At 45.4% G+C, this 14,723-nt stretch overlaps 1 protein-coding gene across 1 annotated transcript in view; it reads left to right on the top strand.

Annotated features, from left to right (window-relative positions):
• Positions 1 to 14,723, top strand: part of LOC147731750 (digestive cysteine proteinase 1-like) — a 57,443-nt gene that overhangs the window by 39,022 nt on the left and 3,698 nt on the right. Inside the window, exons 5-9 of the mRNA XM_086956870.1 lie at positions 1,828 to 2,068; positions 2,813 to 3,008; positions 3,432 to 3,625; positions 6,001 to 6,092; positions 14,147 to 14,308. Of these exons, the coding sequence (XP_086812996.1) occupies positions 1,828 to 2,068; positions 2,813 to 3,008; positions 3,432 to 3,625; positions 6,001 to 6,092; positions 14,147 to 14,308 (885 nt within the window). The remainder of the gene's footprint in view (positions 1 to 1,827; positions 2,069 to 2,812; positions 3,009 to 3,431; positions 3,626 to 6,000; positions 6,093 to 14,146; positions 14,309 to 14,723) is intronic.

Raw genomic sequence — 14,723 nt, 5'->3', positions numbered from 1 at the left:
CACAACATTTTTCTTTAATGGCTATATGAATTTTATAACAATCAGTTGCATGGCATCAAATAGATTTATATAACTGTTAATATAAAATTAGAACTTCTCTCCAAGACAACACTCCTCCATCTTCACACGGTTGATGGTTATTACAAGTCCCTTTGTTAGTGAAGCCCAGTTGGACTTTCTCTTACCTCTGGTAAGATACGACCCGAACATCAAAGACCAATTGCCAATGCCCACGCCTTAGCTGTAGATGAAGTATATTGGATAATCATTCCTGTCAGACTGAAGGATTCTATTGGTGAGTTCTGGAACCCATATCCCCAAAACATGGGGACCTAAATCTCCCCGCCAGAGTATTTTTCAAAACTTCAATTAAAGCCTTGTCCCAAAGCTATTGCAGGAATTAAAAAAAATAAATTGAAAAGCAAAAATACATTACATGAAATTGAGAAACAAATGGTAATGAAATCGATGGTCATCCCGGAGCCTAATCGTTGATGGAAGCTATCTGTATCACAAGCCCTCGTTTCTAGTATGTATGTACTCTAAAAGTGCCTACAAAGAAGTCTCCTTGTTATACTCCTAGCTTTTAGATATTTCTCAGTTCTGCAGCGTGGGATCAGTGTCTGCCTTTATACTTGTAATTTGGAACCAGTGGCCAAACTTTAACTGAAACTCCACTCAGTCGAGATCCCTGTTCCCTGACTTGTAGAAATCATACAGATTGAATGGGAAAGGGGTTCAAAAGAAAAGCAGAAAAAGCGTAGTACACGACTCGTCAAAACAGATTCTCTGTTCTAGAATGTATCTCTTGCAATACATGATCGATAATTGAGATTTCAAGTGTTCCGATCCTAGACCACTAAATCAGTTAAGCACGTTGTGGCACATTTCAGAAGGAATCCTTTTCTACCACTGCCCTCGGGGCAAAAGCTGTATCTATTCTGCTGAATTACAGTAGACTTTAAATGTACAAGGGTTTGAGTGGAACCATTGGTTCTAGATTTCGTAATCATTTTAAAAGCTTTTTTCCTAAGTATTTGTAAAATAAAACTTATTCTAGGACGGGCCAGTGGTTTGTTTAGAGAGATTTTAGGAAAAGGGTACCTAACAATTTTGTATGAACTGTTTTGGTACTGTAACTCTGAAATAACATGAATTCATATAAATGGTGGTTATTCCTGAATAGAAAAGTATGGTGTTTAAACCAGATGAAAGCAAAAGATGGACAAGGTTGGCTGTTTTAAACCTGTGAAGATGGGAAGACCCGTCTGACACAATAGATTGGACCCCCTTCACTTAAAGTGCAGCTGGTTTGCAGGGAAAGATTTGAGTCCAAGAATACTGTAGGGCACAAGAAGTATCTTCTACACAATGCATACTTAGCGTTCCCCTACTTCTAGGCAAGCCTCGAGGGCAAAAAGTCTACATGTACGTACTAGACTATGAACATGGAGTAGTACTTGCTAGAGACTCCAAGTTAAACCAAACGCTGTAGATGATCAAACTCTGCAAGAATACCACTCCTGCACCTCCGCTAGGTGCAACACAAAGGTCCACCCAAAAAATTGCTATGGCAGAGCAATGTGGGTAACACTATAGGAATGGCATTGTGCTGTAGTTTTGTTAGTGGAATATGCGTAGCGCTGTTGGATATCGATACTGGAATGGCAGGTAGTGCTTTGTTTAGCAATTTACATCACGTCTCACTGCAACGCTAGTTACGATTGATGTGCAGATGCCTGGTACCAGGGCTAGTATTTACTTACTCGTATTTTGATTATTATGTAGTCTCCTTTGGACCTTTACACTCGAATTTTTTTTTTTTAGCCCATCCGTCGGGAGCACTTCCGCAGGCGGCCCTGCACGGTGTGGCAGAACGTGACCACCTGGGGCAAGAAGAGGAATGTTTACACCCTGTGGGTGACTAACAGCAGCAGTGGGCCTGTCCCAGTGCACTACGAGATGAGGGGGTTCAACAGCCTGCTGGGCTCGCACTATGACAAGTATGAGGTGTCTTACCACAAATTCTCCAAACGTTTCTGCAGCAAGGTCTTCATGCTGCCGGAGGGTGAGTATCCATGTGGGAAGTGGGGCCCTGTTTATTAAGGGTGTTGAAACTACCCCAAACTGTGGAGGTTAGAAGGACCTGAGGCCTTGTGAAAGACTGTATGAAGAGGAAAAGCCATTATTGGGGCTTTGATCAACTTCCCTTCCTTGTGCAGCTTAGTCATTGTGAGGTTAGGGATGACTTTGAACCTACAGTAGGATGGGTTGTGATAAGGTGCACACGCAAAGATATATGGCTTGGTCCACATGTAAGGTGTGTGTATGGTTAGTAGTCCACTAATGCAAAGGTGAGTCCCTAGCCAGCTGGCCTTTACAGTTCTTTGGGGCACTCTGTAGGTCCAGTGTGGGCAGGCCTCTAGAAATGCCAAAACCAGTCCACCAAATTGTAAATTTTAGTTGTGGTTCTGCTCAACCAGCAGATGCGGTCTTTGGAGAAATATGTACTGTTTAACTCCAAAGCTTTCAAATGTCCCATGAGTTGGCAGAACATGTGCTTTGCTGCAGAGCTCTAGATGCCTGTAGTTCATGAAGGCGTGGAAAAAAGGGGTTTAATTCAATTTAGGACATTTTACTTCCTGTGTTAAGTGTGGTGCACAGCCTGGTGCATTCGTTTGTGATAAGGGTTTGAATTCTTAGCGGTATAGCATGTGCACATAATAAAACATGTTGAATATGATCACAACTTGCAATACAAGCTTGAGAGCAAGAGCTGTGACTTATAGGTGTGTTTCTTATGTTTTTCCAGGGTTAAAATGTGAAGGGTTTCCCGGGCCTGGACTTGAGCACAGGATCCTGGCCAATCCCATGCAGGACTATTTCAGCCAGTATGAGGAGGCAGACCGAGCGCATCAGTTGTTCACCCACTATACCGAGCAGTATGGGAAGGAGTATGGCATGGAGGAGCTGGAGCACCGCAAGCAGACCTTCACACACAACATGAGGTGGGGTTTTGAGGAGTGAGTAGTAAGTAGTAAGCCCAGCAAGCGAGCTGGAGGCCAGTGCAACCAGTTAAGGAGTCTGAGCAGTGGTTTTCTAGGTCTCTGGAGAAATGCCTTAAACCAGCTCGCCTCAATCGTGTTTCTGTTGACTAAGCTTTGTGTTACACTCAGACCAGCTCTATCTGGTATTGCCAGCTCTCTGTACAAATGGAGCCCTAGCAATGGTGTAATTATGGCTAGTCTAAATTCTATGTATAATTATAACTAAGGTGATCTTTGAATAATGTATCACTCCTACCAAGGAGTGTAGCCTTCAGGTAACTGTATCAAAAGCTTATTGGAGTGATGTCAAATTGCCCCCCCCCCCCTCCGAGTTCCTGGAGGCTACTCACAATCTTATGGTCTTTTCTCTGCCACTTACCACAGATATGTCCATTCTAAAAACCGGGCTGGCTTATCCTACAAGCTGGCATTGAATCACCTGGCAGACCGCACCTGGGATGAAATGTCACTGATACGAGGGCGTCAACCCAGTCGCGGCCCCAACCGAGGACAACCTTTCCCCGATTACCAGTACCATGGTGTTACCCTGCCTGATGACATTGACTGGAGGCTTTATGGTAGGTGTGAATTAAGCTGGACATATTGTAGTACATCGTGGGTTTTCTGCTTCCTGTTATGACTTGACTTGCTGCAATGAAAGGAAGTGGTCGGGCTCTGGGTTAGTCTACTATTGGGGTGGGGGGGGAGGGGGGCTTTGAAAGGCTGTACGGCTGAGATTGAACTCTTTAACAGTTGCATGTCCGGCTCCGAGGCCCCAGCCTGATAGCAAAGCCTTACATTTTTTTCAATATTGCCATTAGCTGGTTCTACCACTCAAAGGTAATTGACATTGACAGATCTCTTGTCTTCTGCCAAATGAAGCAATGTGACCATCTGCCATGGAGCAGTCCTACCTGCTCATTCGCCTGTTAACACAGCCCCTGGCTTCCCCATGTTCCTTCTAGCATTTCAGGCCTCTACGTTTTCAGCCCTTCATGTCCATGTTAGATTGTCAGGAGTGCAGAGTGCCAATTCCCTCCTTACTCTGTCATTTTGATGAGAGCCGTGAAGTGCAGTTTGCATCTGTTATGTTATATTGACTTTTTGAGCGCACAGCTGCCCCAGCAAAGGGGCGTCCCGGCGCTATATCTGGAAAGAACATAACAAACAAAGCAGAACACAAAGGGAAGCTAATAAGGCAGGGGGAAAAGATACGTTTTCACAGCTTTCCTAAATGCAAAAAGATTATCTAAGGAACGGATGTGAGCAGGAAGTGCATTCCATAGTTTGGAGGCCATCACCATGAACGATCGACCACCCAATCTACATTTATGGAATCGGGGAACCAGTGCCAGATTTTGGCCAGCAGAACGCAGGCTACGCGAGGGAGTCAAAAGATGCTGAAGGATGGCAGGGGTATCGGATTTCAAAATTTTGAAGGCAAAACATAGCGCCTTAAATTCGATACGTCTGATGATTGGCAGCCAATGAAGTTTGGAAATTGTGTTACGGGCTGAGCAGAAATGCGGGAGGCCCACGAGGGCTCTAGCTGCCGCATTCTGGACCCGTTGGAATCGCAGGACTTCTGCCTGATTAGCACCTAAAAGTAATGCACTGGCATAGTCGAGTCTGGATAGTACGCTCGCTTGAACCACCAACTGGCGGGTGGAAGCGTCAAAAAATTTGAGGATGGGCCTCAAGCCGCGTAAAATGCCAAAGCACGTAGATGCCGTCTTTTTGGTGTGGCACGAAAAAGTGAGTTTAGAATCCAGCCAGACACCCAAATTCTTAAGTTCTGACACAGGTATTGGCGGAGGTCCCAACTCTTTAGGCCACCAATCTGCGCCCCATAGATCAGGTTGTTTCCCCAATACCATCACCTCGGTTTTGAGGGCGTTGAGCTGTAGGCAGTTGGCCGTTAGCCAGCTAGCAACAGCCCTCAGACCGTCCGCAAAGTTGGATGCCAGCTGGTCGGAATCTCCGTTGAGTACTACCGCCAACTGGGTATCATCGGCGTATGATACCATGGTGAGACCCCCAACTCTTAGCAACCTCCGCCAGCGGTTGGACGTAAAGGTTGAAAAGAGTGGGGCTCAACGCCGACCCCTGCGGAACTCCTTGGGTGATGGCATGAGACTTAGATCTAAATGGTGGTACAACCACCTGAAAGGAACGTTCCGAAAGGAACGACTGAAACCAGTCTAACGCCCTGCCTGATATGCCTGCCTCACCAAGCCTCTGGACAAGAATGGTATGGGATACAGTGTCAAAGGCGGCACTAAGGTCCAAAAGGACCAGTGCCGCCGTTTGACCTGCATCTAGTACAGAGCGGAGATGTTCAGCCATGAATAAGAGTGCCGTCTCTGTACTGTGTCCAGGTCTAAAACCATTGTGAGTGGGATCCAATAACTGTGCAGAAGTCAGATGTTTAGTTAAAATTACATTCACATGGGCCTCAGTGATCTTTGCCACCCATGGAAGGAGAGAGATGGGTCTATAGCTCTCCGGCTTCAGTGGATCCAGCCCCGGCTTTTTGATAATAGGCATAACACAAGCAGCCTTCCAGGCAGGTGGAACTAATCCGGTGGTAAGGGACTGTTCTACCAGATGGCGAATAGGAGGGAGGCAGAGGGGCGCTGAGTCCATGAACTGGGCTGGTCTCAGAGGGTCATCTGGTGAACCAGATTTGACCCTGGCCGCCAGGAGATTGAACTCCAGCTCCGATGGTATGGGAAGAGTGGTCAAACATTGAGGGGTACGAGATGTTATAATCGTATTGGCCAGGTCAACTTTGGGAAAAGAGCTATAGATGGCTTTAACTTTTTCCACAAAGAACCTGGCTAGCCCCTCACAGTGAGCCAGGGAGCAGATCTCCTGTTAGTCTTTGTCTCTTCTTGGCTAGCATTTTGCTTGGGTGTTATAACGCATGATTGCTTTCCTTTCCACACCTCAGGTGCAGTGACTCCTGTGAAGGACCAGGCGGTTTGTGGCTCCTGCTGGAGCTTTGCCACCACTGGAGCACTAGAGGGGGCCTTCTTCATGAAGGTGAGTGCTGAGGGGTGTAGACAGACTACTATCTAATAAGAACAGACACCACAACCTTCAACAAAACAGAAGCTGCTTAACGCGTGATATTGCATGTAAACTCTTTGGAGCAAGGGAGAGATCAGTATGCCCATTTGAAGTTGGAACTTGTGACCTGTCCGGCCCCAACTCTTGACAATTGGATAATGAGTTCCAAGTTCAATGTTGCATGTCGCTGCTACAGGGAAATGAGGGCATTTTGCCTGCTGTGCTCTTTGAATTTCTTTTGCTCTACTCCAAGGTTGTTGTTTTGAGATGCCTCGTCTAGAGTATGGAGAACCAGAGCTAAATCTAGTTACTGTAGAAGTGCGATTTCAATTTCCTGCAAAGTTTTAGGGCGCATTATACAGCCTGGCTAAGGAGAGAAAGCAATAGTATGATTGAGGTCTAATAGGGTTTCTGACATCACATAATTAAAGTCTGCGTATAAAGGGGTGGGGGGGGGGGAGAGAATCTGTCTTTACATTGAAAAATACCGTTTCCGTGTGCATGGTGATTCATGCTGGGCTTCTTAAAATGTATCTGCGTAGTCATCTTGGCGTGTGACACAACTAGCAAATTCAGGGTCCACTGTAGGCACAAAATGTGAAGCATTTTACTGAATGCCCTTTGTCGTGTTTTTTAAAAAAAATGTTGTTGCATGTGCCACCATTGTACTGCGTTTTTTAGGAATTGTGAATACAGAATCGCGGGTAATGGAATTCAAGTCCTCTGTAACCAGGAACTAGGGTTCTAGTGGGCTGGTGTGGGTGAGACCCAAGCCTTGTAAGATAAACCTGCTCTGACTTTATGCATGTTTGGTTCAAATCTACGTAAGCACAGTAGATATCTTTAGCAAGTTTTTCAAAGTTATTTTTTTAAACACTGATTTTTCACGTGATTTGCAACCTCTTCTGAATTTGAGCAGGGTAGCACTTCCATAATTCAAATGTGGTGTCCCAGTACATATGAGCGTGCATGCTGCTACTCTTGAACATGACTGAAGGTAATCACTTAGATGGTAAATATGACAACATTTGTCGTGGGTGAATGCTGTAATGTTTTTCTCCAACGAACATAGTTATCCGGGATAAGTAAAAGGAGTTATCATAATTAAAAAAACATTGTTAGTGTAACTACATTGGTAACTAGTTGACAATAGTTAAGGTTACGGAAGACAGCAACTTGTAAGGCTACTTACCTCCTAGTAGTTGGGCTGGTGGCATTTTAGTAACCAGAGACTCTAGGTCCTGAAGGTCATTTAACTTCTCTGGCATAGTTAGGACAGGCAAAACCCCAATTTATTCTGTTTCATAGTGACCATTGTAGGAAGGGAAGTTTCTCTATTCACAACCCCACATTGCATCATATTCCATGGTGTGAATTGCACTCGAAGAAACAGCATCATACAATTCACCAAACCACCCCGCCCCCCCCAGCAAAGTCTCAGCTGACACGCCCTCCCAGGACCTCTGCAACAAACTCTGCTCCTACTTGCGTCTCGATAAAGTCCCTCTACAACAACTTCACTGATCAGAAACCAGGCACTGACACCCTGCCTATCTCCAGCAATGCCAGCCAGCCCACCATCTCCACCTGGACCCCTGTTACTACAGAAGACACCACCACAACCATAAAGGGCATACACTCAGGAGCCATAGCACCCAAACTACCATCAACTCCGCCTTTGAAACCGGCATGTTCCCCCCGACAAATGGAAACTCGGAAGTCCAGCCCCTCAAGAAGCCCTCTGCAGACTCGACTTACCTCAAACTACAGACCTATCTCGCTCCTACCCTTTGCTCCCAAAGGCACAGAGGATGGAGATATGTAACACTTGCCCCACATTTTTTTTCTAGGAAACTTGACATGCTGCATTTTGTTTTTGTGTGAAGGGCGGGTGGGGGTGTTGCAGTTAAGGTGACCTGAAATATGTTCAGGAGAGAGTGAAAGAACTATCATAAGATGCAAATTGAGGATTTGTAAAAGCTGTAGGGACAGATGGGATGTTAGTGTCTAACAGTGAGACTGCATAGAAATGTTGAGGCCAGACCATTTTAGTTATCGTAACCATTACTGTTGAGCATTTGTTTGCTGCAGCTAAAGCAATAGTTCTGGCTCGTTTAAGACATAGGTCCCATTCTTAAGCCTGATGTAGTAACAGGAAAAATCCCATTTTGGTATGGTCTCCAAAACCTGGTGTCATATTGAATAATGGCTCTTTGGGTTACAATATGTTTCATTGCACCTACTATGCAGCATCAGTTGGGTATTCTGTATTAGGTTTGTGGCAGTCTGCTACTCATTTCCTATGGTGTCAGGCTGTCATTTTACTGTCTATTCTACTGCAAATAAATGCAACTGTTAACGAAACCACATTCATTTAAAAGAGTCAATTTTTTGCATGCCACTTGCTCTAGAATTTAATGTGATTCTTGAGGGTCATATCCAGCTCAACCCTCCCTATGACTTTCTAGTCTTGCATTGCTCTACCTCTCGTGCAGCATGAATGCCGGGGAAAAGCTGCATCACAGAATGATTAACACCATGCGGTTTATAAACCTGTTTAGCATAACAAATGTTAAAGAAACCTGTTGGAACATGCCGTTTGCCTAAAGTGGAACGCCCAGGTGACTCTTGCATGCTTTTGTAGTATCTTAACGCACATGGCTGCAGTGCTGAGACCATACATTACCGCACACACAGGAAATGATTTGTAGAGAACACTGCTTTTTAATTTGTGTGTTTTTTTTTTTACTTTCCCAGTTTTTTGGGGGGACGTACGGAATGCACAACCACTTTTCACACCCTGTCACTGGGTTTTTCTCTTGGCACGTTGAGGACTGCTTTATGCACTTGATAGGCAATGGTACACACAAGCATATCTCATGCAGGAATTCTTTGCTTGGGTATGTGCTCCATATAGTTGAAAGCAAGGGGGGGGGAGAATCACTAAATCACAGGATGTGATTGATTCAGTGCTCTTATGCTTAATAGTTTCAGTTTATTTATTATTTTTTACTTTCATTAATGCTGATTTGGAACACTGGTTTAAGATGGCTGCTTCATTAAGGTCCTACTTATGATATGCTTTTGCGGTCACTAGTAGAATTAAGCCTTGCCTCAAAGGGCATGACATGATGGGCAGTATCCCTTCTGAGGGGAGAGGCTTAATCATTAGGAACCTATTAGGGCACGGTTACTCTTTAGTGTTTTCATTGTCATTAGTGGTTTCATTGTCATTGCCTTGTTTTCGCAACTTAATATAAGTAACTAAGCAACTGAACTTATTTTTTTTTATTAACAAAATCAAAAGAGAACATCAGTTGACGTGTAGTGCTTCCACATTTATCATATATACAGTTCCATACTACAGAACAATACATACATAATATCGTTTAGGGATCACAGGGACTCAAACGCGACTGTTACATCTCGAACAACTGGAGGAACACAAATATTCCCCCCTGTAGCTATTCCAAGCTCCCCAAATCTTCCCCCACTTCGCGGGGCAGCCCCTAGCAACATAGACGACCTCTCTGTGCATGCACCAATCCAGGTACTCCATCCACTTCTCAATCCGGGGTGTTTGACTGGCGCCCCATAACTGAGCAGTTAAGCTTAGCAATCATACACGCCAGGGTCACCCACTGCCTCCTACATGCACTTAGGTCCGAAGGCTCCTAAGCAACTGAACTTTTAAAGCAGAAGTCTGGATAGTAAACTGTGAGCGGAAAATGTAGGGTTTTGTCACCTTTAGGTGTTTTCTGCACTGGAAATCTGTTCCAGGGAATGAACAGTGGTGGAGCGTCGCCCCACTGATTGATCTGCAATAAAATAACACCAGGGGCTGGACTCCCCTCATCACGGGAGGGAGTGGTGGCAGCACCGAAAAGTGCATATGATGGTCTTTGTTGGCGTCCAACCATGTGTACTTCGCATGTTCTCCCCTCAGGCTGTAATACAACCCACATGGAGAACATGCAGACTGCCATCCCCTGTTTGAGTGCCGAGCCACAGCGCTCGGACCAATCCATGCTGCTGCTAAGGCAGCAGTCTGGTCATGGGATTCTGGGAGGCTTTGTGCTTCCTGGGAAGTAGGACAGGGGCAGAGGTCAGCAGTATAGGTACATTTTCTTCTATTCTTTTAAATCTCTCCTACTTCCCCATCCTCTCCTTCTGTTGCCACAACCCCTGTTCAGGATCAGCCGCAACTGTGTGAAGCGTATAGTGTTCCGGTGGCGTGTATAGGTAGGTCACATTATTATTAAAGCATGTTGTTGAGAACAAGTCCATTGACTATGGGGAGATCTGGTGCAGGCCATAAGATTAATTTCCCTAGTACTTTGGGATATCAATACATTGTTCTGCACATTCTTTTTTGGGAATGGGTGAGGCAGGCCATCCTTCAATGATCAGAAGTTTCAAATATAAATGGACGGGCTGGTTTTATTTTTATATATATTTTAACTAACTTTGAGAAGCCTCCTTATGGAAGGCAGACATGGGATATGGCTTAACCACTAGAGCGGTCAACCTCTAAGCTGGGGAACTGGGTTCAAGTCTCAAATGACGCTCAACATCGTGTGGTTCTGGGCAGATAATGTAATCTCCCTGTGTAACAAAATGGCATGTGTCTAACGCAACTGGTGCTCATGTAAAGTGCTCTGGTACTTCGGCCAAGTTTACACTATGTAAAACTCCGCAAAAGGCTTCTCAGCAGAGGAAGCAGGTGAACAATTATCATTCTTTCAGGAATACGTCGCCAGTTACTAAACGGGGACTTCAGCGACTGCCTCCATATAAATAGGAACTGCCCAAGCTTTTATGGTGGCAAGGCACTAAATGCCAACAACCCTCCCACCACTCTGATGAGCCTTGCACTACCGGAAGTACAAACTAGCCCTTGAACTACTGGTCACTGACTAACAGACCACTTCTTTCATTCACAGAGAAACTGAAATCTTAGAGGTATGTAGCATGGGTCCTTGACAATCAGAAGCACTTTTGAACCGCCTCAAACTAGCAGCAAGGATGTCACATTGTCTTAGCAAAACATTTCTGGCTGTGAGGGAAGCTCTTCTCTCTTAGCTAGTCGTCTTGGTACAAAAATCTCTGGTGCCAGCAGCTGTAGGAATTTCTGCCTTTATGCGTGGGTGAGACGTCAGTCTTCTGCACTGGTGAGGTAATGCGAAGAAAGTTGAGTTGGCCCCTGCACAAATTAGCTAAATTAGCTGTAGTGTAATATGCACATATGTATGCTTGTATGTAAATGTATAGGCATTTATATAGCGCACTACTTACCCGGAGAGTCCCAAGGCGCTTCGACCGCTGCGAAACCCTTCCTGGCTTCCCTGAGAGATGGTCCCTTAATGGGTATCTCCAGGGTGAGACCAGGCATCCCCGGCGGTCTGGTGGGGCCGTTAGTGAGGATGAGGCAAGCTAATGCCCAGAGTTGCCGAGTGTGATCGCTGATCAGAGTGGGCACCGAGGCGAGAGAATTATCGAGTCCGCTGCGATTTATTTACATTTCCAATTATGCAGGGTTTATTGTGGTTGGTTTGAAGTTACTGTTACCTATTCTGTTGAGTTAGACTGCAAGCGGTCTTGTTGGGGTAAAACCCTATTGTAAGCTTACAGCCTGCCCATTGCGTAACATTGGCTGGCTTTATTGTTGACTGACTTGGTTAGAAGATGGCTTCCCTTTCGCCTCATTTCTTCTCTCTCTCCTGGAGCATGGCCTCTTTACAATGCTTTAGATTGGCGGGCTTGTAGCCTTCCATTTCTCACACATGGGGAATGATTTCTTTTTCAGATTGAACACTTATGGTATTGCTTCTGCCTCTCTATACTCACACTGCTATGTTGCTTCCCAGCTTGACTGTTAAAGTGCAGCAAGAAGAATATTTTTCTGCTGAATAGCAGACCGAGGCAGGCGATTAAACAACCCTATCCATATTGATGTAGGCACAGGCTTTTATGGCATTGGGGGGGGGGGGCGCGACCATCTGCTGCATTCTCAGCTGACTGGCAGAAGTTCTACTTAGCATGATACTTCTCATGGAGGTACACACTACCAAGTAAGAGGGTCTGAGGAAGATTTACAGACCTGCGCGGATAAGTCCCCCTATCCTATACAACAATGCCATGGAATCCGCGGGTCCCTAAAGAAATTAAACAGACCAGCACAACTCCACATGAGAACCTTGGCGAAAGTGTTCTTTAAGAGGATGGAATCGCGTCCCTCTCCCCCCCCCCGCCCCCCCCCCCGTTGTCATGCTACGTCATTTGGATCTCCTTTTGGCTGCTACCTAGTGCAGCCAAGGAGCTGCAACTCCTTGCTAGTGTAAAAGAGGAGCTCGCTGATGTTGGTGCAATCCGGGGGCTAGATCTACGATCTATGAAGCAAACAGTGTGGTGAGAGTACGTGGTGCAGTGTAAAAAGGTGTTTAAATTGACTACAGGAGAAAAATAAATGTATTAAGTATCCCGTGGTGTTAAGAGTTAAAAGCAGTCGGGGTGCGTTCTGGAAAAAATATGCAAACACACAGGTGAATATATGAAAGGGTTACATGTTTCAGCCAATCTTGATCATGGCTTTCTTCAGGACCTAGTTGTTACTACTGCAAAATCAGGTAAGGGAAAGTTGTCACAAAACATTGTTAAGGAACGATACAACCAACTGTATAATTGTGAACTACTTTAAGTGGACTACAGGGATACTTGGTGAACACCCGTAAGAAATCGGGAGGACTACCCACCACTCCTGGAACCACTTGCAATGCTCTGTCCATCGCTCCTGGCTGTCGCAAGCAGTGTTCACCAAGAATTCCTGTAGTTTCCACCATGTCATTCAAAGGTATGCTGTTGTATTGTTCCTTAACAATTTTGTTTTGTGACCACTTTCACTCACATGATTTTGCAGTAGTAACAACTAGGTCCTGACGAAAGATTGGCTGAAATATGTAGACCGTTCATATATTCACCTGCACGTTTGCATATTTTGTTCAGACCGCGCCCTGACTGCGTTTAACTCTTGACACCACGGGATACTTAATACATTTTTCTCATGGTAGTCCATTTTAACATTCCTTCTCTCTTTACACTGCACCAGGTACACTCACCACTGTTTTGCTTTATCGATCTTGGGGGATCTAGCCCCCGGATTACACTAAAACATCTGCAAGCTCCTCCTTTACCCTAGTAAGGAGTTGCAGCTACTTGGCTGTACTAGGTTGCAGCCAAGAGGAGATCCCAAATGATAAGGCATGCCACCTCTGTGGGTGATAGCATTCTGACCTCTTAACCCCTGTGTGCTGCCGTTGGCAGCACTACCTGCCTAGTGCTGCCGTTGACCGACTGAGCCCTGCCCACTCTTTAGAACACTCTCACCGCAGCAGAGAAACCGCTGCAGTTAAGAGGACTTTCTCCAAGGTTTTGTGTCATGTTTAGTTGTGCTTGTCTGTTAATATATATTTCTCTAGGGACCCCCGGATTCTATGGCAGTGTTGTATACTTCTCCTAGAGCCCTATAAAGTCCCTCTTTGGAGTAACACATGGCTGAAACCTATTTAAAGTAAATTAATATTTGGCAAGTGGTTGCCTTTATTCTGACATTCACATTTTTAAATAGGCTGTTTTGAGTGAAACTTTGTTGCGACCTAAGCTATTTATAAAGATTGAAGTTTATGTACAGTTTTGAGGCAGAAGAAGCTTGCCACTCCTATAATAGGTGAGATCTGTTTGCTTTTGTCAATGCTTGTAATGGGTTGTGTGAACACGTGTTCGGGTTTTAACCAGTTACTGTCGCTCATCTTCTATTTTTGGGTATATGGTACCAATTATCCTCGGGCAGGAGTGATTGACGAACGGACTGGGTTTCTATTTGCATTTCAGGTAAACTGAGGCATTCTCCTCAGATCCCACCTGGATTAGGCAGTTCGGGTTCCCAACAGTTATGAGTTGGTGCCAATACTGCTGCACGTGAGGGACCTTTACATGACTCTGTACATCCTTTTTCTCTCATCTCTATCCAGACCGGAGAGCTGGTGTTGCTGTCCCAGCAGATGCTCATCGACTGCACCTGGGGCTTTGGCAACAATGCCTGTGATGGTGGCGAGGAGTGGCGGGCCTACGAGTGGATCATGAAACATGGCGGCATTGCAACTGCAGAATCCTATGGTTCCTACATGGGGCAGGTGAGCTTGAAGATGGATGTGGATGAGCTGATGTAGTATCTCTGGATCAATGGAGGACACAGATGGGTGGAGACTGAAGGAACACTCTTTCATAGCCATGTGTTGCTGTGCAGTGGTGTGAGGGGGAGGAGTTTTCTGCTGGTTGAGTGATCGACCAGATGCCCTGCTGGCCTTTGTAAGGACTGCAGCTGCATAGATTGAATTTGCTCTTGGTCATGTGTTAAAGTTGCATGTGAAGAATGTGTGGAGCTTTAGGTGCTTCTCTTTCGCTAAAGCTTGGTAAGGGTCCTATTCTGGACATGCAGTCTTTGCAGGTCCAAGGGTAGGTCAAGAGGTTGCGCCCATGGTTTACTGAATGCATATGCCCCCCCCATGTGGAACTTGACCTGGGTGGCTGATCTGTAAATATTTCATG

Source organism: Lissotriton vulgaris, chromosome 2_1 (assembly GCF_964263255.1).
Source record: "Lissotriton vulgaris chromosome 2_1, aLisVul1.2, whole genome shotgun sequence".
Taxonomy (NCBI): domain Eukaryota; kingdom Metazoa; phylum Chordata; class Amphibia; order Caudata; family Salamandridae; genus Lissotriton; species Lissotriton vulgaris.
Note: the sequence above shows the minus strand (reverse complement) of the source record. Positions and strands in the feature narration are given on the sequence as shown.